This window comes from Hylobates moloch, unplaced genomic scaffold (genome assembly GCF_009828535.3).
Source record: "Hylobates moloch isolate HMO894 unplaced genomic scaffold, HMol_V3 SCAFFOLD_10, whole genome shotgun sequence".
In the NCBI taxonomy this organism is placed as follows: Eukaryota; Metazoa; Chordata; class Mammalia; order Primates; family Hylobatidae; genus Hylobates; species Hylobates moloch.
In genome coordinates, this window is record NW_026652285.1 from 40,098,096 (window position 1) to 40,125,051 (window position 26,956).

The following is a 26,956-nucleotide window of genomic DNA, read 5'->3' on the forward strand; positions in this document are numbered from 1 at the left end:
TCCTTTGGGAACATGATAAAAATTGAGTACATTCACCTTAGAAACACATATTTTTATATAGCATTTTGCACTTAGTTTCAGAAAGCTCATGGAAGTCTCATGAGGCATCCATTTACAGTGTGATGGTTTAAAATACGGGACTTGTGCTAAACAAATCTACAGTCAGTCAAGGACCCCATCATGTCTCTGCCACTCAAAATTTCTTACTGTGGTTTTTAAAAAGTAAGATAACCTCTATCCACTCTGAGTTTTTTCATCTGTAAAGGGGAGATAATAAGATAATAATACTTGCCCTCTGATGTTATTAAAAAAGATTAATAGATAAAGCACCAAGAGCTTTTCATTAGTTTTGTCGTAATTATCATATTTTATTATATTTTAAAATATTAATATATTTTATTATATGTATATTTCATCATATGTATTATTTTACCAAAGTCAGTGGCTACCTTATGTTAACTTTTAAGTAACTTTAAGGTTTGGCTTACAGGACAAAAGAAAGTGTTGCTCCCCTGGGCTGCTTGCCACTTAAAACAATATCTGGAGCTTTTAGTTCTGATCTTGGCATCTTGTTTTAAGAAACACAGGTGTCACCTAGAACACAAGTAAAGGAGGCCAGCCAAGATAGTAATGAGATACGTAGGGTATTTACAAGAAGGCAAGTGGAAGAATTGGGGATCTTTGACCTAGCAAAAGGAGGATTTAACTAAATTCAACTACTTCAAGTGCTATTGTGCCAGAAGAAGAAAAATTATTCTGAATTATTTCAGTGGTCAGAATTTGGGCCAAAAGGGTAGGAAACTTCAGCTACATGTAAGGAAGGCTGTCTTAGAAATTAGATGCCAGCATTTCTTCATCACTGAGGGATCAACGTATTCATTCATTCAACAAACATTAATTAAGCATCCACTGTGCACCAGAGACCACGCAAGTTACTGGGGATACAAAGATGAGTGAGACATAGATCTTGCTCCTTTAATAGACTCCAAGTTTTGTGGGAGACACAGGTAAAATAAGTAATGACAATGCAAACAGAGGCAATGGTATTGCCTGGAAAACAAGGCAGGTATCTACTAAGAAAAGAGTTGAGATATAATAGATTAAAAGAAACAATCCAGGAACTATGCTAGTCATGCTAGGCAGAAGACAAAAGGCACAAAGGCAAGAAACAGCATGATGTATTCAAGAAATTCTGGGCACAAAGGACAAGGTAAAAAAAACAAGGGGAGAGCTTAGATGTGATCCTATAAACTCAATGAAGCCATTACAGGATTTTAGGCAGGGGAGTGACCTGGTCAAAACTGTGTTTAGGTATGGATGTATCATTACTAAATGTCTGGACACAGATCTTATATTTGTGATATTTGTACATGTTCCCATGAGAGGTCATTAAACTAGTTAAGTAAGGCACTTCATGAGAGTTCAACATTTTTTCAATGGGTTACTTAGACTTGTGTTATATAAGAATGTTTCAAATGTGCTGCTTGTTTTGGGTATTGTGTCAAGTTGACATCTAAAAGCAAACTAAGAGACAGAGGTAAGAATCCAGGCAAGAGATATAAAGGCCTGGATTAGGTCTGCAAAGCTGTAGGACTGGGAGACGGCATTGATACTCTCTGGGATCTTTCCAAAGCTTGGACTCTATGCCGTTCAGCCCTGACACAATCACAGAGTTGTAGAATGGTAAGGGACATTGACACCATCTCATCCAAGTCTTCCATTACAGAGACTAAACCCCCGGAAGAAAAAGTAGCTTTCTCCCTTCTCCATAGAGCAAGTTAATAAAGAAGTTAAAACTCTGAAAAGCACCACCCTTCAACCTTGATCCAGTGAGTGACCTCTTATTCTGCCACACCATGCAGATTTTCATTAAATCTTTTTCGTAGCATATATACTTTGTTAATTAAGCCTACAAAAATAGGGTGCTAGGATATAAGCTGTTCGTCAACTGGAAATAAGCAAAGAATTTAAATGTTGCCATGAATTACAGGTATCTTATGAAGCAGGAAGGGTCTCCTATTTAAACTTCTCAGGGTAACATACAAAGCAAAGATGATTCAAAGCTGAGTCCTCCATTTGCCAACAAAGTGGCATTGAGGAAGTCACTTAACCTCTGAAGCTCATCTGTAAAATGAATAAATAATTCTCACCTTAAAAGTTGTAGATATATATAATGCCTTCACAATGTATAGAGCCCAGTGCACGTTAGGTAGGTCATTTATTTCTCTGTTCCTTCCTTCCTTTCCAAATTTTGCCTTCAAAATTTGTAAGGAGAAGTTATCTGCCATCTTCTCCAGACCACTAGAGACAATACAGCAAACGAGTTAGAATTTGGCCTCTTGTGTCAGAAAAACTAAATGGTGACTCTTGGCCCTGCGTGAACACAGACACATTCTTCAGTCTCTCATGACTGTTGATACATCTATGATAATCTGAAGACAACTATTGCAACCTCATAGGGTTGTTGTGAGGATTATATGAGCTAAATATATGAAAGCTTCTTAGACTAATGCCTGGCATAGAGTAAACACTGAAGTTATGGCTTGATTATGTTGACTTTGCATGCAGAGAACCACGTTACATTGTAACTTCCCTTATCTTCTCATCCTCATAACTAATGATCTTCTCTTTCATACACAACTTCATATTTTCAAGAAAATTACATTTTCTTCATGCATGTCTCTTCAGACATGGAAAAAGCTAAAAACCTCTTTTCTCAAAAGTAGTTAAGGTAAATGAGATCAATGGATCCAGCTGACTGCCAGAAATGGAGTAGTGGAGCCCTTAATATCATCAATTCAAGATATTGGACACCCATCCATTGATTTTCTCCCTGTCTCTATTAGAAGTCAATAGCTCCTCATCACACATTCGACAGGTGAGGATTCCTAGAAGTACTGTAAGTGGACTGAAGTAGTTTGGTGTGCCTGTGTCCAGAGCATTAGGTGAAAATTAGAATTGACCTCTGTTTATACCCTATATACCATATAGGGACTCGAGAAACACCCACTGATCCATGAACCTTTCCTCACTGAATGCCTTGGTAATTAGGACATGATTAACTCTAGGGGCCAACTGGCATTGCATTTGAGAACAAAGGACTAAAGTGGATGGCAAAAAAATAATGAGTAGAAGATTGGGCTCCATGGTGAGACCATTTGAATACTGGCTTCATCATATTTGTAGCTTTAGGCATGTCACTGAACTTCTCCAAATCTCAATTTTCTCTTCTATAAAATTAGGAGCATAACAGGTATACTAAAATAGCACAGTTCTCATGAGATTAAGTGAAATAATTTTAGTAAAGAGTTTAGCACCAAGCAAATGTTCAATAAGAGCTCTTATTGTGATTAGTTCAATATAAAAATGACTAAGTGCTGTATCATGTTATATTGCTTCAAAATGCAAAAATAAGGCCGGGCACAGTGGCTCACGCTTGTAATCCCAGCACTTTGGGAGGCCGAGGCGGGCGGATCACAAGGTCAGGAGCTCGAGACCACGGTGAAACCCCATCTCTACTAAAAATACAAAAAATTAGCCGGGCGTGGTGGCGGGTGCCTGTAGTCCCAGCTACTCGGAGAGGCTGAGGCAGGAGAATGGCGTGAACCCGGGAGGCAGAGCTTGCAGTGAGCCGAGATCGTGCCACTGCACTCCAGCCTGGGCGACAGAGCGAGACTCCGTCTCAAAAAAAAAAAAAAAAAAAGCAAAAATAAGAATTCACAGAGTGCGAGATTATTGTGGCACTAAGGAGAGTATATATATATGTATTAACTAGGGAGATGTTTCTTAAACAAGATAGGTTCTGACCTAGATCTTAGAGAATAAATAGGTTTAGATCTGCAAAGGGCTCTTCCCATGGGCAAAAGGGCCAGGAGGATATAATCCCTGAGTATGCAGAAAAATAAGTGAACAGTCAGAATTTTGAATAAGCACTCAAAAGGCTAGAAAAGGAACATTTCAAAATCCTCTATGGAAGTGCCAGGCAATTTCAGAAAAGATGAGCTATCTAGTGATAATAACTGGCTGATCAAAACCATAGTGTGGTAGGTAAGCAAAGGTTTTAGCAGCTGACAGGCCTAAGTATAAATCACAGACAAACTACCTAACATTTCTAAGGCTCGCTAGTCCTGTGTCTGGAATTGGTTCCTTCCAGTGGGTTCTTGGTCTCGCTGACTTCAAGAATGAAGCCACAGACCCTCACGGTGAGTGTTACAGTTCTTAAAGATGGTGTGTCCGGAGTTTGTTCCTTCAGATGTTCAGATGTGTCCAGAGTTTCTTCCTTCCAGTGGGTTTGTGGTCTCGCTTGACTTCAGGAGTGAAGCCGCAGACCTTTGCAGTGACTGTTACGGCTCTTAAAGGTGGCACGTCTGGAGTTGTTTGTTCCTCCCAGTGGGTTCGTGGTCTCGCTGACTTCAGGAGCGAAGCCGCAGACCTTCACAGTGAGTGTTACAGCTCATAAAGGTAGTGGGGACCCAAAGAGTGAGCAGCAGCAAGATTTATTGTGGAGAGCAAAAGAACAAAGTTTCCACAGTGTGGAAGGGGACCCTCGTGGGTTCCACTGCTGCCTCGGGTGGCCAGTTTTTACTCCCTTATTGGGCCCCACCCATATCCTGCTGATTGGTCCATTTTACAGAGAGCTGATAGGTCCATTTTACAGAGTGCTGATTGGTGCATTTACAAACCTTTAGCTAGACACAGAGCGTCAATTGGTGCGTTTTTACAGAGTGCAGATTGGTGCATTTACAAACTTTTAGCTAGACACAGAGCGCCAATTGGTGCGTTTTTACAGAGGGCTGATTGGTGCGTTTACAAACCTTTAGCTAGACACAGAGCGCTGACTGGTGTGTTTACAATCCTCTAGCTAGACAGAAAAGTTCTCCAAGTCCCCACCCAACCCAGAAGCCCAGTCGGCTTCACCTCTCAGTCTCATCTTTGTTATGAAATTATTTTCACCTACCTTGCAAAATTTTGGGGAGAATTAAATGAGCTGTTGAAGGTAAAACAGTCATCTCAGGGTCTGACTCAGTGTCAGCTAGCCTGATTAGCTAGTGATATTCTAAGAAAAACAAATACTAAAAAAAGTTATTTAAATTTACCTGGACAAACACCAAAGTGGGGTTGCCTAACTGAGGCAGGAGAATAAGGTCTGGAGGTAGGGCACTTAAGACCAATTCATGCTGAATCAAAGAAAAACACCTTGATTTCCTAGGGGCAGGGAATCTGAGGCCAATTTGTGCTGACTTCCTAAAATAGAGAACACCAAGTTCTGGGGTCACAGAATCTGAGGCCAATTCCTGCTGACTTCCCAAAGCTGGATCAAAAGGAAAACACCTGGGTCTAGGGCAGGGCACCTAAGGCCAATTAACGCAACCTTCCTAAAGCTAAACCAAGAGGAAAAACCCCATCGCCCCAGGCCAAGTAACAAAGGCTCAAAGGCTACTCTCCCTACAGCCCTCCCCCTTCTACCGCATCTCAGATGGAAAGGGAGATTGCCTCGGATTGGCTGCAGGCCCAACAGGGACCATCCCTTCGTGTGCATAGAGCGCCAATTCACCTCAGCCTTATAATTAGCTAAAGACCAAATCCTTCATTCCAGATAACAGGTAACCAATAGGGATCTCAAAAAAACTACTTAAAACCCAGAAAACTTTGTAACCGGGCCCTTTAGCCTCTTGCTCGGGCCCACTTCCACCCTGTGAAGTGCTTTCTTGCTTTAATAAATTCCTGCTTTTGCTGCTTCCTTCCTGTGTTTTGTTCCTGTTACTTTGTGCGTTTTGTCCAGTTCTTTGTTCAAAACGCCAAGGACCTGGACATTTACACTCAAGGCCCTCCTTCCGGTAATACAACTGTAGAAGAATCAGGGAAAGTTTTATCCTCATTCAGTGTCCTAAATGTTCTTACTGGTTTCTGTAGGTATCTTATACATAGTAAAAGTTCAGTGTTCAATAAATGCAAGGCATTCTCATCATGAATAGACAGAGCTAATTGTTACTCCACTTAATCCTCACACAACCCTGGAACAAAGATAATTTCATTTGTCCTGTCTTACACATTTACAGAGCTTAGTCACTTAGGCAAGCTCACACAGAAAATAGGGAGTAGAACTAGAATTTGAGCCAAAGCAGCCTGGCTCCAAAGACTGCGTGCTTTGTGTGCCTCTGTAGACTGCCAGGAGATAACTCCGAAACCTTCAGACATGTTCCTGCTGATCTGAACCTGCTATGACAGTGTGAGCCCACCACCTGAATTCAAGAAGGACCAAAAAAAAAAAAAGCCCAGCAGGGAAAAGGGGACATGATTATGTAGCTGGCTGGATAGAAAGTAGGCTGACAGAATCACCTGCAATTTTCATCTCAATCTTTCTCTGTAATTTAATTCTTATTTGAATTCATAGTGAACAGCCCTTACACTTAAGTGTGCTGCAGATCTTGCCTCTGCTTCAGGGCAAAGTGCTTGTTGCAGCTATTGCCCTGTAATGACTGAGAGACAGAATGCCTCCGAAAAACAAAATTCTTAAGTAGGTCTGGTTGTGCCAAGTGACATCAATTACACAATCCATACTAGCACTATCAACTGCAATCTTACCTGGAAGAAGGGCTTGCCCCCTTAGATGCTACTTAGAAACTATTTGCTCCTCCTCTCAGTGCCAGAAGTAACCGAAAATCGAATTTGAGAACATTACGGAAAATCTAAGAGAGGATTCAGTAAAGTGGGGGGGAAGTTAAAATATTAAACCATTGGTCCTCAATTTTGTTTTCTTTTAAACTTCCCCATACATTCTCCTCAGGTGTCCCATAACCAATCCAACCTTCTTGTCCCTAACTTCTCCAAAGGAGGGCAGGGAGAGAGAGTACATCAGAGAGACGAAAGAAGAAGAGGTATAGAGGAGGAAGAATATAGAGGAAAAAAGGAAAGAAAATCAGGGAGGTAGATAGCTACAGATTTGGGGTCTTTGTGAGGTTAAAAAAATCAAAAACATAGGCTCATGCTTGTAATCCCAGCACTTTGAGAGGCCGAGGCAGGCGGATCACCAGGTCAGGAGATCGAGACCACGGTGAAACCTCGTCTCTACTAAAAATACAAAAAATTAGCCGGGCGTGGTGGCAGGCGCCTGTAGTCCCAGCTACTCGGAGAGGCTGAGGCAGGAGAATGGCGTGAACCCGGGAGGCGGAGCTTGCAGTGAGCTGAGATCGCGCCACTGCACTCCAGCCTGGGCGACAGAGCGAGACTCCGTCTCAAAAAAAAAAAAATTAAAAAATAAATAAATAAAATAAAAAACAGATGTAGCTAGAAAGAGGGATCAAGAGAGCAAGAGACAGACAAAATTCTCAGGATTTCATCAGAGGAACATCCTCGTACTCTCAAGGCTCCAGAGAGCATGCGTAGATTTCAAGTGCGTTGAACTGGAACTGATTAGAAACACAGAAGCTGGGATGTAGAGAGGAAATCGCCCAAGCTGTTAGTTGCTAAATATTCACCATGAAACTTCTCTGGACTTCCCCGGGAATAATTGGGCATTCCATCCTCTGGGCTCCCATGCTGTTTGTGACAGTGTTAGTAAGGTGAAGATAGGCTTCTGGCATAGTTTACACCACAGTGAAGTGTGTATTTATTTAGATGCTGGACTGAGAACCTTTGAAGCAGACACTGTATTCAATTCATGTGTGCCTATATTAGTGTTTAACAAATGTCTGCTGGAAGAGAGGAAAGAAAAGTAGGTGTAAAGGAGGGGAAGGAAGAAGGAATAATGGGCAGAGAAGCATTCAGGAAACAATTCCTCCTTATCTCAATCGGCATGAGTCAAATAGTAATTTTGGTCCCATGTCAGCAATTTCATTCTGTCAAATCTAGTGTATATTTGCCCTGACAATTAGGAGAGATTGAAAAAAAATGAGGCAAAGTGATTCATAGTCTATCTTTTCATTAGAAAGTTCCAAAATGAGCAGCAGCCAATATTGTGAATAACTAGAACTCAAGGGCTGATATTATGAACTTAATAAGCCATTATCTCTAAAATAATTATTCTGAATGAGCTTTTAAAAATGGTTTTATGCCTTTTATGTCCCCATCTGTCCCATGCCAAAATACCCTCCACTCTTAACATTTTGTCTTTGAAATCTGAACTATAATGTTCAGAAAAATTACTAGTGATTTTTCAGCCTCCTGAAAAATAGAAAATGCAGTATTAATCGTAGTGATATCTTCTATGTTAGGCATGTTCTTTCTTTTTCAAACTAGTTTTTAAATCTTTCATCTCCTTTGGTGATCACAATAAGGATCTGAGGTTGTTAGAGCAAGTACTCTCATCTCCAGCCTATTGATGTGCAAAGTGAGGAAAGGGAAGTAACAGCACACAGTAAGATAATGTCTGAGCAAAAGTGAGAACCTAGGGTCTGACTCTGAGCTCAGCACTCACCCTGCAGCGATGCTTAGAGTAATTCTAGAATGTTCTTTGAGTATGTCTTTTGAATCAAAGAAAGGAGCAAAATATTTCCCAATTTTTTACATATCAGTCATGTTCTTACATATGCTAATAGCCTTATAAGATAGTTTATTATTATTATTCTCACACAGCTGTGGTTCACAGGTATCTTTTAGCAGCAAAATTTTATTATCAAAATCTCATGCCAGGCCAGGCGTGGTGACTCATGCCTGTAATCCCAGCACTTTGGAAGGCTGAGGTAGGTGGATCACTTGAGGCCAGGAGTTCAAGACCATGTAGGCCAGGCTGGTCCTGAACTCCTGGCCTACATGGTCAAACCCTGTCTCTACTAAAAATACAGAAATTAGCCAGGCATGGTGGCACACCCCTGTAATCCCAGCTACTCAGGAGGCTGAAGCAGGAGAATTGCTTGAACTCAGGAGACGGAGGTTGCAGTGAGCCGAGATTGCACCACTGTACTCCAGCCTGGGTAACAGAGTGAAATGCAGTCTTAAAAAAAAAAAAAAAAAGATCATGCCAAAGCTCTCTATATAAAACAGATAAAAGTGTATCTGTACTGAAATTGGAACAAAGCTGAGAGACCCAGAAAAGGTTTGGTGATAAGGGACTGGTGGCCTCAGTCTCAATGCCAAATACACAGAGATCACTAGAACACCACTGATCATAAGAGACTGTTGGCCTCAATCTTAACACCAAATACATAGAGATCACCAGGACACCACTGAACACAGAATGAAGATCTCGTCATAGAGCATGTCTGACTTCTGGTGAAGTGAGAATACTAAAGACTTCACAATCCAACGGATTCCAATTTCAAATCTACCACATGCTCACTGTGTGCACTGAGGAGGTTATCAACATTTCTGAGCCTCAGTTTCCTCATCTGTAGAAATTGTAACACCTGCCAGATGAGTTTGTTCTGAGAATCAACTCAGATGCCCCAAGTGAATCATGAATCGCAGTGCTCAGCACGCAGTAGATACTCAGGCAATTTCCTTCTGGAAGACCCTTGCCAAACTTACATATGCCTTGCTGACAAACCAGATGTGTTCTTATTGCCTCAGAGGGTATAAATTCCATTTGTTTTCTCAAGTCCAACTAATGCCATTAGCATTTGAGAGCTTGCGCTAGTCCCTCAAACATTTAACATTTTCTGTTCAGTTAGCACAGCATCGAGACTTTAAAAGCAGCTTGAAAATAAACTTGATTCCAAATATGATTTATAATGTCACAAGAAACAGCTCATTTACCAAGAAGGCTTCATCAATTATTGACAGATGTACCCTCTGAGGAGAAATAGCATTAATACTAGGAGACTGAAGGAAAAGCATGCCTCAACCCCGTAAGCCAATTATCCAAGGTGATTTTGAGCATTAAATCCTTAGATATGCTTAATTTACTGTCCCTTGCCTATAAGCACAGAAAGAAGTATGAGAAGGGAAAAAAGTGGTAACCAATTTAAGACTGCTTTTAAAAACAAAAAGAAGGCATAGCATCAAGGGAAAAATGTATAGGAGGGAATAAGTGGGTGTTGTACACATATGGGCTTATAGATTGAACATCCCTGGACCTCACGCATTTTGCCCCCTCACTGCAGAGCCAGCTACTACCCACCTGTTTTTTTCAGTACAGAAATAATTGTGCTTACCTGTCTCTGACCTAATAATTACAGCAGAGACTGATTTTATTCTCAGCATGTTTATTGTGGTCGAATTTCCTCAGTTTTCAGAGCAAAGGCTTTACTAAGGATGCTAGCATTATTTGCTTTAACATCAAGCTAGTGACAAGGCTATGTAAAGTTTTGTAAAAAGCCAAGAGGCCAGTGTGAATCCAGCCCAGGGGGCTTGTAATCTGTGTTTGACATGCAAATGTTAGAAAACCTTGGCAAGACTACAAGGTTTACATGCAAGGGAAGAAAGAAAATACACGAGGCCAATACATTTGAGAATGCTAACATATTTCTCTACGGTTTTCTCAAAAGGAGGAAAATAGGAGAGGGTTATTTTTCCTAAAATCCAAATTATAAGGCAAAAGATGACCAATTATGACTACTTAGCTTTAATTTTCAGGTACTGAGGAGTGTGTGTGTGTGTGTGAGTGTGTGCATGTGTGCATGCATGCCTGCATACATTGCATGCATGTTGTAAATGAGTGTGGGTAGATGGAAATAAAATAAACTTGGGATAGTGAAGAGGTCTACCTATATAAAAATTTTTGCATGATGAATTCTAAATCCACACTCTCCCACATGCAGCCAATCTCTGTATGTGAACATCAAGCACTTAAGTGTGTGTAATGTGAACTGAAATGTGCTGCAGGTGTAAAATACACATCAGATCTCAAAGACTTAGAATGAAAAAAGAATGTAGGGGCAGTTGGCAAGATGGCTGACAAGAAGCAGCTAGTATACATGGCTCTCACAGAGAGGAACAGAAGCGGCTAGTAAATACAACACCTTCAACTGAAACATCCAGGTACTCGTATTGGTATTAATCAAGGGAACAACTCAACCCACAGAGAATGAAGAAAAGCAAGACAGGATAATGGCCACCTGGGGGCAACATGAAGACAGGGTATCCTCTTCTGCCCAGGGAAGTGGTAAGTGAATGAGCAACCCTGGGAAACCATGCTTCTCCCACAGATCTTTGCAACCCTTGGGTCAGATCTCCTTGTGAACCCACTCCAACAGGGCCTTCTGTCTTCAGTCTGACAGACAGAGTTACATGGAATCTTGGCAGACCAGCCACTCAGGCATGTGTGGAGACCCTGGAGGCTTAGATACTTGAGCCTTCTGTCAAAAGTAGCTGCAGCTCTGGCAAAGAGGGAGGTTAGAATCTTGTACATACCCCTAGGAAAGAGGCTGAATCCAGGGGGCTGAGAAGCGGCAGACCGCAGGCCCCATTTTCATGGCACCTCACAAGGTAAGACCTATTGGCTTGGAATTCCAGCCAGCTACCACTAGCAGCATTGCACCTCCCTAAGAAGGAGTTTCCAGGGGGAGGGGTGGGCCACCATCTTTGCTGTTCAGGCACCTTAGCTGTTCTAGCCTTCAGGCTTTGGAGTGTCTGAGCCAACCCGGGGCAGAAGGGGATCCCCCAGCACAGCACAGCTGCTCTACCAAAACATGGACAGACTGCTGCTTTAACTGGGTGGCCAATCCCGTTCCTCCCCACTGGGCAGGACCTCCCAACAGGGGCCTCCAGCTACCCCCCACCCAAGCTCTCTAGCTGACAGAGATCTGAATCCCCCCTGCACAGCACTCCCAGAGGGTGGGGCAAGTGTATTAGTCCATTTTCACACTGCTGATAAAGACATACCCAAGACTGAGCAATTTACAAAAGAAAGAGGTTAAATTGGACTTACAGTTCCATGTGGCTGGGGAAGCCTCACAGTCATGGTGGAAGGCAAGGAAGAGCAAGTCACATCTTACATGGATGGCAGCAGGCAAAAAATGAGAGAGCTTGTGCAGGAGAAAGCCTCTTTTTAAAACCATCAGATCTTGTGAGACTTATTCACTATCACAAGAAAAGCACGGGAAAGACTTGCTCCCATGATTCAATTACCTCCCACCAGGTCCTTCCCACAACACATGGGAATTCAAGATGAGATGTGGGTGGTGACAACAACCAAACCACATCAGCAAGCCACCATCTTTGCTGTTTGGGCAACTTAGCCATTCCAGCCTTTGGGCTTTGGAGTGTCTGAGGTGACTGGGGGCTGAAATGAAATCCCAGGACAGCATGACTACTCTACCAATGTGTGGCCAGATTGCTTTTTTAAGCAGGTCCTGATCCCGTTCCTCCTCACTGGACAAGACCTCCCAATCAGGGTCTCCAGCCACTTCCTACAGGTGCCTTTGGGCTGACGAAAGGTCTGTATCTATTTGGAACAAAGCTCCCAGAGAGGACAGGCTGCCATCTTTGCTGTTTTGCAGCCTTCGCTGGTGAGACCCACAGGTTCTGGAAAATCTGAGGTGACTAGGGACTGGAGTAGGCCCCAAGCATACTGCAGAAGCCCTACAGAAAGTGGCCAGACTGTTATATAGGTGCCCATTCCCGTATGTCCTCATCAGGCAGGTCCTCCAGGCCTGGGCCTCCAGCCATCCCCTGCCACAGCTATCAAACCAGTACCAACTCAGCAACTCCATGGACAGAGCCTCCAGGGCAACTGAAAGCCTCTCTGTCACTGCCTCTGCAGTGGAACTGCCCTTGCCACCATTGGAATAATGAAGGAGCAAAGACCCTAAGTGCCTTATCCACACCTCCAACAAGCTGCAGTTGACCCAAGGAAAGGAGGCTAGTCTGTTCCCATGGGTCCCACACATGCCCCACAGCTCATCCCCAGACAGGGAACACCTGGCTTGGGCCCTGTACAAACCCTCCATGCTGGGCTGATTGCACTGAATGATTGCTGACCTATATCCCTCTGGGGTGGAGCCCCCATGAGTCAAGCAAATGACCCTTGGCACAACCACTACTAAGATCTCTTCCTCTTCTGCCTCTAAGCTGGGGAAGGAACATAAACACTGAGATCACCCCAGACTGGCTGTGGGCAGCCCAAGAGTGCCAAGTTGTGAACTACAGCCAGCATTCAAGGGGGAGTAGAACCCACACTTTCAGAGCACTGAGAGGGAACACAGCTGCAACTGTGAGGAAACACAGGGAAACCACACAATTGAGGAAGAGTCAACCAACTGACCAATAAGCCTGTCACCTACTGGATCACACCCCAAAGTTTCAATACCAAAAATACCTTATTAACATATTTCCCTCTGAAACCAAAGATAAGAAGTCAGCTTCAAATAAAAAGCATAGCTACACAAAGCCTCAGCCCCGTGAAAACATCCAGAAAAGAAGTCTATTGGCTATACTCTATCTACACTGCAGTTAAAGGAACACCCACACACAGAGGTGAGAAAGAACCAACGCAAGAACTCCGGTGACTCAAATGGCCAGGGTGTCACATATTCTCCAAATGACCAAACCAGTTCTCCAAGAGTTCTTAACCAGGCCGAACTGGCTGAAATGACAGAAATAGAATTCAGAATATGGATAGGAACAAAGATCATTGAGATTCAGGAGGATGGCAAAACCCAATCCAAGGAAAATAAGCATCACAATAAAGTGATACAGGAGCTGAAGGACAAAATAGTTGGTACAAAAAAGAACATAATGGGTCTGACACAGCTTAATAACACAACACAAGAATTTTGCAATGCAATCACAACTACAAACAGCAGAATACACCAAGCTAAGGAAAGGATCTCAGAACTTGAAGATCGGTTCTCTGAAATAAGACAGTCAGACAAAAATAAGGAAAAAAGGATAAAAAAGAAAGAACAAAACCCCTGAGAGGTATGGGATTATGTAAACAGGCCAAATCTATGAATCACTGGCATCCCTGAAAGGCAGGGGGAGAAAGCAAAGAACTTGGAAAATATATTTCAGGATATCATCCATGAAAACTTCCTCAACGTTGCTACAGAGGCCAACAGTCAAATTCAGGAAATACAGAGCAAGATTCTACGCAAGAAAATCATCCCCCAGGAAAATCTGACATAATCATCAGATTTTCCAAGGTCGAAATGAAAGAAAAAATATTAAAGGCAACTGGAGAGAAAGGGCAGGTCACCTACAAACTGATTCCCATCAGGCTAACAGCAGACCTCTCAGCTGAGAGGTCTCCCTTCCAGCCAGAAGAGACTGGGAGACTATTTTCAACATTCTTAAAGAAAAAAAATTTCAACCAAGAATTTCATATCCAGCTGTACTAGTCCATTTTCATGCTGCTAATAAAGACATACCCGAGACTGGGCAATTTACAAAAAAAGAGGTTTAGGCCGGGTGCGGTGGCTCACGCCTGTAATCCCAGCACTTTGGGAGGCCAAGGTGGGCGGATCACGAGGTCAGGAGATCGAGACCAGCCTGGCTAACATGGTGAAACCCCGTTTCTACTAAAAATACAAAAAATTAGCCAGGCGCAGTGGCAGGCGCCTGTAGTCCCAGCTACTCGGGGGGCTGAGGCAGGAGAATGGCGTGAATCCGGGAGGCGGAGCTTGCAGTGAGCCGAGATCACGCCACTCCAGTCCAGCCTGGGCGAAAGAGCGAGACTCCTTCTTAAAAAAAAAAAAAAAAAGGTTTAATGGACTCACAGTTCCACATGTCTGGGGAGGCTTCACAATCATGGTGGAAGGTGAAAGCATCTCACATGGTGGCAGACAAGAGACAGGAAGAAGTGAAAGCAAAAACCCCTTAGAAAACCATCAGATCTGGTGAGACTTATTTACTACCATGAGAACAGTATGTGGGAAACTACCCCCATGATTCAATTATCTCCCACTGGGTCCCTCCCATAACTCCTGGGAATTATGGGAGTATAATTCAAGATGAGATTTAGGTAGGGACACAGAGCCAAACCATATCATTCTGCCCTGGCCCCTCCCAAATCTCATGTCCTTATATTTCAAAACTAATCATGCCTTCCCAACAGTCCCCCAAAGTCTTAACTCATTTCAGCATTAACTGAAAAGTCCACAGTCCAAAGTTTAAAGTTTAAAATTTACATATTTGGGCTGGACACGGTGGCTCACTCCTGTAATCCTGGCACTTTGGGAAGGCAAGGTGGGCAGATCACTTGAGGTCAGGAGCTCAAGTCTGGCCAACATGGCAAAACTCCATCTCTGCTAAAAATACAAAAAATTACCTGGGCGTGGTGGCACTCACCTGTAATCCCAGCTACGCGAGAGGCTGAGGCAGGAGAATCACTTGAACCTGGGAGGTGGAGGTTGCTGTGAGCCAAGATCATGCCATTGCACTCCAGCCTGGGTGACAGAGTGAGACTCCATCTCAAAAAATAAAAATTACATATTTGTAGCTCATATTGCACAGCACTACTCTAAATCATAAGGGCAATATTTTTTCCTGTACAATCAGATAGCTTCACTACCAAGTAGATTTGTTTAAATGAGTTGCAGTATACTTACGCATTAAAATATCTTTAATTCAAAATATTTTAAAAGCATTATCTATTTAATCAGCATCTCATTCTGTAAGAGTAGATCATTATGTCCCCCATGTTCCAAAGGCAGCACACAGAGATTTAAATGACTGACAACTATAGAAGTTGTACAGGTGCTCTAAGTCTATAGCTAGATTAAATTACAATGCCTTCAATTTTACTTTTCTTTTTTTTCTTCTTCTTTTTTCTTTTTCTTTTTTGAGATGCAGTCTCGCTCTGTTGCCAGGCTGGAGTGCGGTGGCATGATCTCAGCTCAATGCAACCTCTGCCTCCCAGGTTCAAGCGATTGAACCGGAACTCTCAGGCTCCAGAGTAGCTGGGACTACAGGTGTGCACCACGACGCCCAGCTAATTTTTTTAATTTTTAGTAAGATGGCGTTTCACCATGTTGGCCAGGATGGTTTTGATCTCTTGACCTCGTGATCCACCTGCCTTGGCCTCCCAAAGTGTTGGGATTACAGGCGTGAGCCACCGCACCCAGCCTAATTTTACTTTTCTTTGTATACTTCCTTTAGAGAAGCAATGGTCATTTTATCTAAAAAACAAAACAAAAGGTTTGTCTAGAAAAAAGCAAATCATTGATCCTAGGAAAAAGGCTTAACACATGGGAGCTTAAATGATGAATCTCAACAGATTTTCCCTCAACCACAGCAAAAGACAAGAAAAACCTGAATCAATTGCTGCAGTTGGCAAAAGCGTTATAACAGGAAAGCTGTCGAAATTCTCACCAATTCTGGTACTCCACAAATAACTCTTTCTGAATTATGTTTACAGAAGGGCAAGTTGGTTGGTTTTCACCAATAAATGTGGTCATCTCCCTCTTTTTCTCTCTCTCTCCATATATATATCATATATAGCCATCCATATATTCATATATATGTGTCTATATTTTATATATATCCATCCATCCATCCATCGCCAGAGAACCGAAACCTGGACTGTTTTTTAATAAGCTTCAAAAAGTTCCCTTTTCCCACAGCTAACATTATACTGAATGGTGAAAAGCTTTTCCTCTAAGAGATCAAGAACAAAACAAGGATGCTCACTCTCATCACTTCTGTTCAACATAGTACTGGAAGTCCTAGCCAGAGTAATTAGGCAAAATAAAAATAAAAATAAAAGGCATCCATATAGAAAAAGAAGAAATTCAAGAAGTGTCTCTGTGTACTGATGACATGACTTATATATAGAAAACCCTAATTCTCTGCAGCTAGTGACAAAATAGAAGCCTATGGAAAATAAGTAGTCTGATCAAATTTTCATTACATGGTTATCCCAATCACAAAGTCACTATCACAATTTGAGATTAGCCTGAGAAATAGGGATCTTTGAGATGATTCCAATAGCCATGGGGTCCCATCATAACCCTGGAAATAGACTCAGGGAAACTGAATGACTTGCTCAAAGTCCTCCAGCTAGCAGGCAAAAGAGGTGCTTCAGATTCAAACTCCTGTGCCCTTTCATATGCTACATTTCCTTGATACAGTAGTCCCCCCTTAGCTTCGGTTTTGCTTTCCACGGTTTCAGTTACCTAAGGTCAACTGCAGTCCAAAAACATTACATGGAAAATCTCAGAAATAAACAATTCACAGGTTTTACTTTGTGCACCGTTCTGAGTAGCATAATGAAATCTTGCACCATCCCACTCCTTCCCACCCAGGACATGAATCATCCCTTTGTCCAGTGTACCCATGCTGTAGACCTGACCCTCTTGTTAGACACTTAAGTAGCCTCCTCAATTATCCAGTTCACTGTCTTATGACAGTGCTTGTGTTCAAACTGCCTTTGTTTTACTTAATAATGGCCCCCAAACACAAGAGTAGTGATGCTGGCAATTCAGATATGTCAAAGAAAAGCCACAAAGTGTTTCCTTTAAATGAAAAGGTGAAAGTTCTCGAAAAAAAATTGTATGCTCACATCTACTGTAAAAATGAATCTTCTATGCATGAAATTGTGAAAAAGAAAAGAAATTCATGATCATTTTTCTGTCACACCTCATACTGCAAAAGTTATGGCCAGTGTGTAATAAGTGCTTAGTTAAGATGAAAGAGGCCGAAAATATCTAATAATCTGATTTTAAAATGGGCAAAAGATCTGAATAGACATTTCTCAAAAGAAGACATACAAATAGCCAACGAGTATATGAAAAAATGCTCAACATCAGAGAAATGCAAATCAAAGCTACAATAGATATCATCTCACCCCAGTTAAAATTTATCCAAAATACAGGCAATAACAAATGCTGGAGAGGATGTGGAGAAAAGTGAACCCTCATGCACTGTTGGTTCATACATACAAAAGAAAAGTATGTATTTACATACATTCAATGAATGTAAATTAGTACAGCTACTATGGAGAACAGTATGGAGGTCCCACAAAAAAACTAAAAATAGAAGTACCATATGATACAGCAATCCCATTGCTAGGTAATACCCCCCAAAAATGAAATCAGTGTTTCAAAGAGGTATCTGCAGATCCATGTTTATTGCAGCACTATTAACAATAGCCAAGATTTGGAAGACACACCTAAGTGTCCATTAACGGATGAATGGATAAAGAAAATGTGGTACCTATATGCAATGGAGTACTATTCAGCCATAAAACAGAATGAAATCCTGTCATTTGCAACAACATGGATGAAATCAGAGGTCATTATATTAAGTGAAATAAGCAAGGCACAGAAAGATAAACTTTGCGTGTTCTCACTCATTTGTGGTAGCTAACAATTAAAACAAGTGAAGTCATGAAAATAGAGTAGAATGATGGTTACCATAAGTTGGGAAGGGTAGTGAGGGGAGCAGGGGTGGGAAATGGGGAGGGTTGATGGATACAAAACATGGTTAGAAAGAATGAATAAGACCTACTATTTCATAGCACAACAGGGTGACTATAGTCAATAATAACTTAATTTTACATTTATTTTTATTTTTTGTTTTTATTTTTGAGACAGAGTCTTGCTCTGTTGCCTGGGCTGGAGGGCAGTGGCGTGATCTTGGCTCACTGCAACCTCCTCCTCCCAGTTTCAAGCAATTCTCCTGCTTCAGCTGGGATTACAGGCGCTCGCCACCACACCTGGTTAATTTTTTTGTATTTTTAGTAGAGACAGGGTTTCACCGTGTTGGCCAGGATGGTCTCGATCTCCTGACCTCGTGATCCGCCCGCCTCGGCCTCCCAAAATGCTGCATTACAGGCGTGAGCCACTGCACCCAGCCCTGATAAACTCTTTTTAACAATTCTTTTCATCAACAAGCTTAGCAGGTACTGATGCCGCCTCTCTTAATTCCTAAGACAATTAAGAGCTATGGCATCGCCGGGCGCGGTGGCTCACGCTTGTAATCCCAGCACTTTGGGAGGCCGAGGCGGGCGGATCGCGAGGTCAGGAGATCGAGACCACGGTGAAACCCCGTCTCTACTAAAAATACAAAAAATTAGCCGGGCGTGGTGGCGGGCGCCATAGTCCCAGCTACTCGGAGAGGCTGAGGCAGGAGAATGGCGTGAACCCGGGAGGCGGAGCTTGCAGTGAGCCAGGATTGCGCCACAGCACTCCAGCCTGGGCGACAGAGCGAGACTCCGTCTCAAAACAAAAAAACAAAAAACAAAACAAAACAAAAAAGAGCTATGGCATCAATACCTGCTATGCTTGTGATTATTGGAGATGTGGATGGCAGTGCACAGTGAGGTCATGAAGTATTGTTGGAATTAAATATTTGACAAATCAAAGTGTGTGGTTAGGCAAACCCATATTAGACATTCAACCTATGTTCAATGAAAAGGTTCCGGACAGAATTTTAAGGTAAATTTTTTAGAGCCTTTTTTGGTTCGGTTTCTACTGAAGTGGAGCCCTTTAGACATAATACAGTGGCAAGTGATTTTGTAAGAGGCTTGCTTACCTTATTACCTGACACTCTTCAATTAACCGTTTCTTGAGGTCTTTCATGAACACCTCTTATCTAACTGGCTACCTCAACTGTGCCATAGGAAAAGGAAACAAGGCAGCTGGACTTTTACCGCTTTTATCCCCTTCTCTGACTTTGATATTTCTGGCAGGAGAAGGAAGTGAGCCAAGGAATGACTTGAAGGGGAGAGGCTCCCAGGAAGATAGGACGAGTTTATAGTAAATGTGCATCTGGCCTTCCGATAAAGGCCATTATAAGGGTAAGAGCTCCAGTACGCTGCAGGGATGCAGGCTTCATACATCTATCTATTGTTGGCACTTTTGTTATTTCCTCCCAAAGGGATTCTTGCTTTTCTCTATAGGCTACATAGGAAGTTGAAAGAGCTGGAAAAGCAATTTTCTTTTCCTCTCCTTCTTAACCATTTCCCCTGATCCTCAGACACAAGGTCCCTGCTTTGTCCTTGGCAGGGAGGGACAGGGTTGGGGCTGGCCAAACTCTGAGGCAGCCCTCTCGCCACCCAGTAAACTAAATTGAGCTCATTTTAACAAGAAGCTAATTAAAGACCTAGAAATGCTTTTAACAATGAAGGATATTTTCCTTTGGTTAAAAAAAAAAATCAGATTGAGCTTATGGATTTTAACAAATATTTTCACCTTCATGTCAATCTGGACTTCCTCTATTAGAGGGAGTTTATCTACTGAAAATGATAACACAGAGAATGAGATAATATTTCAGTTTGGTTAGTTAGCTCAGCTATTGTCTTCTAATCTTAAATGGCCAATTTAACAATAGTTCTTTCTTCACCCTCTGCCAAAAGTAATTTTAATTGATTAAGTCTGCCTTTCTTACACGGGATTACTATATTGTTATCATGTTAAGAATATTGTTTTACAAAATATTTTGAAAGAAAACAGAATTTTGAAAACCTCATTTTAGTTTTTTTTTTTAATTTCTCTTGTAGAAAGCTTTCTGTAGCGTGCCTGAGCCTTTTTTTAGGTAGTAGACGACTGAACTTCTGACTCATGCTTTCTCCAAACCCTCTTGTATACTGGGCTCCCCAATAAATAAATGGGTATTTCTTTTCCATCCTGTGACATGCTTTTTTTTTTTTAGACGGAGTCTGTCACCCAGGCTGGAGTGCAGTGGCACCATCTCAGCTCACTGCAAGCTCCGCCTCCTGGGTTCTCCCCATTCTCCTGCCTCACCCTCCCAAGTAGCTGGGACTACAGGCGCCCACCACCATGCCTGGCTAATTTTTTGTATATTTAGTAGACATGGGGTTTCACCATGTTAGCCAGGGTGGTCTCGATCTCCTGACCTCGTGATCCGCCTGCCTCGGCCTCCCAAAGTGCTGGGATTACAGGTGTGAGCCACCGCGCCCGGCCGACAAACTTGTTCTTTATGTGCAACCACTTGACTTGCAGGAGGCTACAGACAATGAACAAACAATACAGCCTTGGTTACTGAGTAGATTATTCCTACACAAGTTATTCCTATTTCTCTTAAAGTTAAGCAGTCGGGTTTTCAGAGCAGCAATTCATTATGATACATTATGAGGAAAAATATTGAGGCAGTAAAGTATGATCTAATATATTCTAAAAATTTGCTTTCGATGTATATTACAAAGCTATAATGAATATTTTTAAAGATTTTTAAGAATCAGACTGTAATTTTTGATATGAAAATATATCTTGCAAATTAAAATATAGCTTCTAATTGCAGTAATGCGGCAGGTTTTTTTAAGTAAAACAAATGAGGTAGTGCACTGTCAGCCTGGGTAACACCAGTGTTGGTGAGAGTGCAGGGAAACAATCAGTTTTGCACGCTGCTAATAATGACACCTTTCCCAGGACGATTTGTGTCAGACGTCTTGGGTTCTGCATACTCTTTGAACCAATCTTATGAGTTAAGCATTATTATTCCATTTGTAGATGAAGAAACTGAAATTCTGACACTAACTTTCCAAGGTCATATAACAAATTAGTGGTGAAGCTGGGATTCACATTTCCAGCTATCTGATCTAAAGCTTACATGTAGCCTCTATATCATAAATCTCATTCGATAATGTAGGATTTGTTTTTGAAAGTTTTGCACAATGAAATAATATGCAACGATTTAACATGTTGTATGATAGTATATAATGACATGGAAAAATGTGTGCTAAATTACAAATAGCAAATGTAAAATTAAAAACAATATAATTTTAATTAAAGGTGCATAAATATATAAATAAAACAGATACGTGTGACATAAATGTAGATGCATATCCAAAAAGACTGGTGAGATCACAAGTAACTTATTTTCTTCATTTTATTTATGTCTTCCTAAATTATCTACCTTTGTATTAAAAAAAATTGTCTTTTTAAAAATGTTTTTCAGTTATCAAACTGTAAACTTGCAATTTTAAGACATAATCTACTCTTATTTCAAAAGGTATACAAAAATGAGACACAATTATCAATTTAAAAATAGATTACTACAATTCTCTAGTGGTCCATCTTTATTTCTTCTTACTTTAAGTCTAAACATTATAATTTCCCTAAGGTTGTTTACACTGCAATTGTATCGCAAAAGGAAAGAAGTCTAGAGAAACTGAGCAAGGGAACAGCAAAAACCCCTGAACTACCACTAACTGGCCTTTCATCTCTGGTGTGAATATCATTACTCCATGCTGTGATCCTCTAAGCAGGCACTGAATTTTGTACCTTAAAATGAGACTATAGTATTGTCCAAATGAGGGACTCCACAGGAAAAAGAATATCAAGAACTCATGTTTATTTACTGATAAAAGATAAGGATGGGAAAAACAAAGATTTGCTAACTTTCCCATGTTGATCTTCACTAGTAAAACTGCTCAGCATGTTTGTTCAGTCTGCAGCTTCTTTCCTCGTGACTTACAAGGTGTTATTTTAGCATGAATGGAACCCCCTGAGTAATGTGACTGACTCAGGAAGAGCCAGTTCATGCAGCTATTAGCCTCCAGTTCTATCCCAGTAAAGAGAATATTCTTGTTAGATTTGTGGAAAGGCTCTGAGAGGAAGGAAGAGACACTAGTGAGAATTTCCCTCAGATAAAACATGTTTTAATTTAAAGAAATCCTGCTCAATTATTTCCCCCCCACCAATATTATATATGAATAGTTTAGGATGGAAATTGAAAGCCTTGCTTTTTGTCAAGAAATTTTTTTCCTGCCAAATTTCCCATTGTTATAATGCAAACACATATATTTAATGGACAGGCCAGTCTTCCTCCTACTTTCTTTCTGCGTAAAGATTGGTTCAGTTCTAGAGTCAAGGACTGAAGAGTTTCTACTACATCCTTTCCGTGAGTTAAAGCAGTAACTGCATATAGTACTTTATTTGAATTTTATTGCATTTCTAAGTATTAAATGTACATCAGACAATTTTGCAAATACCAAAAAGCCCAAGGAAGATTACAATCACCCATAATCCCACCACTCAGAAGAAAACCCTTATTACTAATAGTAAAAATTACTAAGTTGGTTATTAGTTTAAAAGGATGCAGTAAAATGTCAAGAACACTTAAGTAGAAATTAAAAAAAAAAACTAAGGAAAAAGTAAAGGCATTTAAATTTGCTTTCAAATGAGGAAAACAAAGATTACCTATCCACAAACACGTTTTCCAGATTCCCTTCCTCCTTGGAAGTATCCACGAAATAGAATCAATGTGATTAAGAGACCATAGTAGTCCGTTCTCTTGCCTAAACTCTATGCTCAATCATACCTCTGGTTGTTACTGTATAAAAGATGAACGTTTTTCAGCAGTTGGGTATATCAATAAAGGCTCCTAATCACCAAATTACAGTAATACTTTATGAACGAACGAAGGGCTGGGCAAACTGTCATCAAAATCTATTACCTGTTTTATCTACTGAATTTCAGATTTCACTCTCTTTAACTGCTAAAAGAGTTTTTTTCCCTTGTGAAATTTAATAAGCACTTTCTGCTACCAATTTCCAATAGAAAACTCCATACAATCACAGCATAAAACAACTGAGGGTGGCTAAAAAGAGATATACTTAGGAGTCATCTGATAAAGGCCAAAGAGCCACCCAAAGGACTTGAGTAGGTGAAATTATTTTAGTGTATGAAGTCTATTTGGTGTACAAAGTCTGTTTCTTGGAATGACACATCTCATGTGACCTAGGCTCTGTGAAAGTAAGGGTTTTGTGGACAACTATCTCTGGGAAATGCTTTACAGTATATATTCTTCTTGAGCTTATTATATATTAGCATATTAAGGGTTATGAGCAGTCAAGAAAAAATAAAGTAATTCACCTTTGTTTCAGACAATGTTTCCCAAACTTCTTTGACCATGAATCCTTTGGAGGCATAACACTATTAATAACTCAAGATGCTCAGGATTTGTGGAACACATTTTATGAATGCCACCTTAATGAATATATTGTCCAGGATCTTCAGCCATATTAGTAATCCAGAGTTAAGCAAACTCAACAATGCTCACTCCTTTATTTAAATGTATATAACAATTTGAATAATTTACCATTATAAATATTTATTTTAAAAAATCAACATATACGAGTAAATTTTAAAGTATGTAAATAATATCTCAATAAAGCTATTTGGGTTTAAGAAATCAATGTGTTGTTTCAGAAATACTGAAAAGTAGAGTTACTTAGTGAATACGATATCAGAGCAAAAATAGGATAGTTTTAAGTAATATTTTATGCTGGCCAAGGTGACTCATTCCTGCACGATAAGAGAAGATACATCTACAGTTACTGTAATGTCTTCCAGACTCTATGCCTCTCTCCCAATCCTACCTCTTCTAGCTTTTTTCCCAAATATTCTGGCTAATGCTTATAAATTAATCTACTTAAGTCCTCCTAATAGTACAAGAGAGTAAACGCATACTGCAGGGTGGCAACGAACAGCAGTAGCCATAGTCCAAAACAGCCCACTATAAATGTAGTCTTTTACCTAATGTTCTTCCAGGCATATATATGTGAAAAAATATTTTAAGAATTGCAAAGATTAAAAGTTTCTAATTCCAAATCTTTAGGTATAACTGCTATATAAAGAATATATGTTATATATTTACCTGTGATATTATATGGTCTAATACACATCAAATATAACCTATTTGAGAAGCAAGGTTCAAAGCTAAAAATCTCCCTTCTAATCTTACTAATTTCTTCTAGAAGTAAAAATTGACAAGGTTGATATAAGTGCTAAATCAGAATCATATTCCATGCATCTGTCCTAGAGTTGATACAAGAAAAGCTTATCTCATTTGTTGCCATAGATGGATTATACCAGCTAAATAAATTTCAATGGTCACTTTTAGTTTCTTTATCTCTTGGTTCAAATACAAGTAGCATAAAAAGAAAAGAAGATGGTACTTTTTAATATGCAAACCATTTATTGAACTATTTACTATTTTAAAATATCATTCTTAAAAGAGGCCACAAAAATTACAACATTCAGAAATTTTAGGTAAACTCCAAAGGTAAGCTTTTTTTTTTCTTTTGTAGTCAACTTGTACCAAGTTTAGCAGCAAGAGAACACTTCCTTAGAGACTTTCAGTTGAATTAAACTCAGTTTCCGCTGGTGCTATGTAAAGCACCCACGATGGTTTTATTGTACTCTGCAATCTGCTTGGTCACATTTTTCTTAATTGGCTGGTAATCACTCTCTTGACTCTTGGTTGCTATGACTAATTACATGAGTTAAGGGTGAAAACAATGTCAATAAAAATCTAATTGTGGCTGAGAAAGGAACTAAGTACTGATAGTTTTCATACTGAAGATGGTACAAAAAAGCACAATTAGAATACTTTAAAATATAGTAATTATTTTAACAGATTAAGCATCGATTAAAACCTAAAATGCCAAGCTAAACTTATTGCAAAAAATTCATACACAATATAAACACTTTTTAATACTTAATATGTTACGCATTTTTAATCTAATTCTGGTCTTTGAACAATCTAACGTTCAATAAACTAGTTCCCATATTCAAACACACATACATACATACACATACCACGTTCTCTAGAGTACCACAAATAATTTAAGGCAAATTTCTAGACTTCACTCTGCTCCAAAATCACCTACTTTATGTTGCACAAAACTCCAGTGCTAGACTTAGAGCATACTGTGAACAAGTCCTCTATTTTTAAACTAAGTTGCACTAACACTGGCAACAGAGCACCTAAAACATCTTATGTGGAGGTAAGCTGAGGTCCAAGCTGCTTCTGAGCTGAAGTTCAGCACCACCCTAGGGGAGAACCTATGCTGCCACTGAGTCAGGATCTAGTTCTCCAGGCAGAGACACCCTTGAATGGGTCAAAGAAGGGAATAGGAAACAACTTTTAAGGAAATATTTGTTACAACTTCACAACACATGTTCTCAACAGCTGCTTGCTGTCTCCTATAATCAAACTAAAAGTAAACAATAAGATGAGACATAAGTATCATCTTCGTAGACATATAATGGAGTTGAAATGGCTAAAACATGGATGAGCTTGGAAGTCAAACTTCTCAGGATCTTACTTAGTTTACCTCCCTTTGCTGCCCAGATATTCAAGGTAGAACCATATAAACAACAAACAACTATATTATATATTATGTACACACATATATATATACACACTTGTGGATATATAACTATATGGTTATATATAATTCTCCCAACACTATGAGAAGGAAATATTAACTGTATTTTAGAGATTTTAGAGATGATACAATTCTGGGGCTGACAGCAGTGGCTCATGTCTCTAATCCCAGCACCTGAGCAGGCCGACGTGGGATTGAGCCTAGAGTTTGAGACCAGCCTGGCTAAGTTGGCGAGATCCCTGTCTCTAAACAAAAAAGAAATTCTTGCCATGTTTATCAGAAGATTTACTGACAATGTTTAACTTTACCGAAGCCCTGTGATCCTGGAAAACTGAATCTTAAGAGATGATACAGTTCTAGCTTGAATAGATTAAATTGTCCAAAGTTTGTAACTTATAAGCAGTAGAGTTAACATTTAAAATTGGATCGCCCGACTCCAAAATCTGGGCACTGAATCACTATGCCACATTAAGTCTTTGTACTCCTTTTTTGGCAATTCCCAAAATCTGCTTTCTATTAGTTACTTGAGGGCGCGTGCGCGCGCGCGCGCACACACACACACACACACACACCTCTTAACTATTGTGGAATTGAAACATATTCATTTAATTTAGCTCAGTGTTTTGTACATATTTGGTATTTAGTAAATAGGTGTTGAACTAAATTTGAGTCTTTAAAAAAATTCCTAGAAAAAAAAAACTCAAGTCAACTTCATTTTCAGCTTTTTTTTTTTTTTTTCTTTTTTTGAGACAGAATCTTGCTCTGTCGCCCAGGCTGGAGTGCAGTGGTGCGATCTCGGCTCACTGCGAGCTCCACCTCCTGGGTTCACACCATTCTCCTGCCTCAGCCTCCCAAGTAGGTGGGATTACAGGCGCCCACCACCATACCCGGCTATTTTTTTTTGTATTTTTTTAGTAGAGATGGGGTTTCACCGTGTTAGCCAGGGTGGTCTCGATCTCCTGACCTTGTGGTCCACCTGCCTCAGCCTCCCAAAGTGTTGGG

General features: G+C 40.5%; 1 protein-coding gene across 4 annotated transcripts in view; it reads right to left on the minus strand.

The window, feature by feature from the left end:
• Positions 1-20,741: 20,741 nt before the first annotated feature.
• Positions 20,742-26,956, minus strand: part of IFT74 (intraflagellar transport 74) — a 98,061-nt gene continuing 91,846 nt past the window's right edge. Inside the window, exons 18-20 of one of the 4 annotated variants that reach the window (XR_009215192.1) lie at positions 24,906-25,053; positions 23,655-23,792; positions 20,742-22,386 (exon numbers count right to left, since the gene is read on the minus strand). Coding sequence is in view for 3 of the 4 variants with exons in the window: in XM_058445236.1 (XP_058301219.1) it covers positions 24,935-25,053 (119 nt within the window). In the remaining variant the exon portion in view is untranslated. Of the gene's footprint in view, positions 25,054-26,956 lie in introns of all 4 variants that reach the window. The other 3 variants (XM_058445236.1, XM_032164213.2, XM_058445237.1) reach the window with 3 other exon arrangements.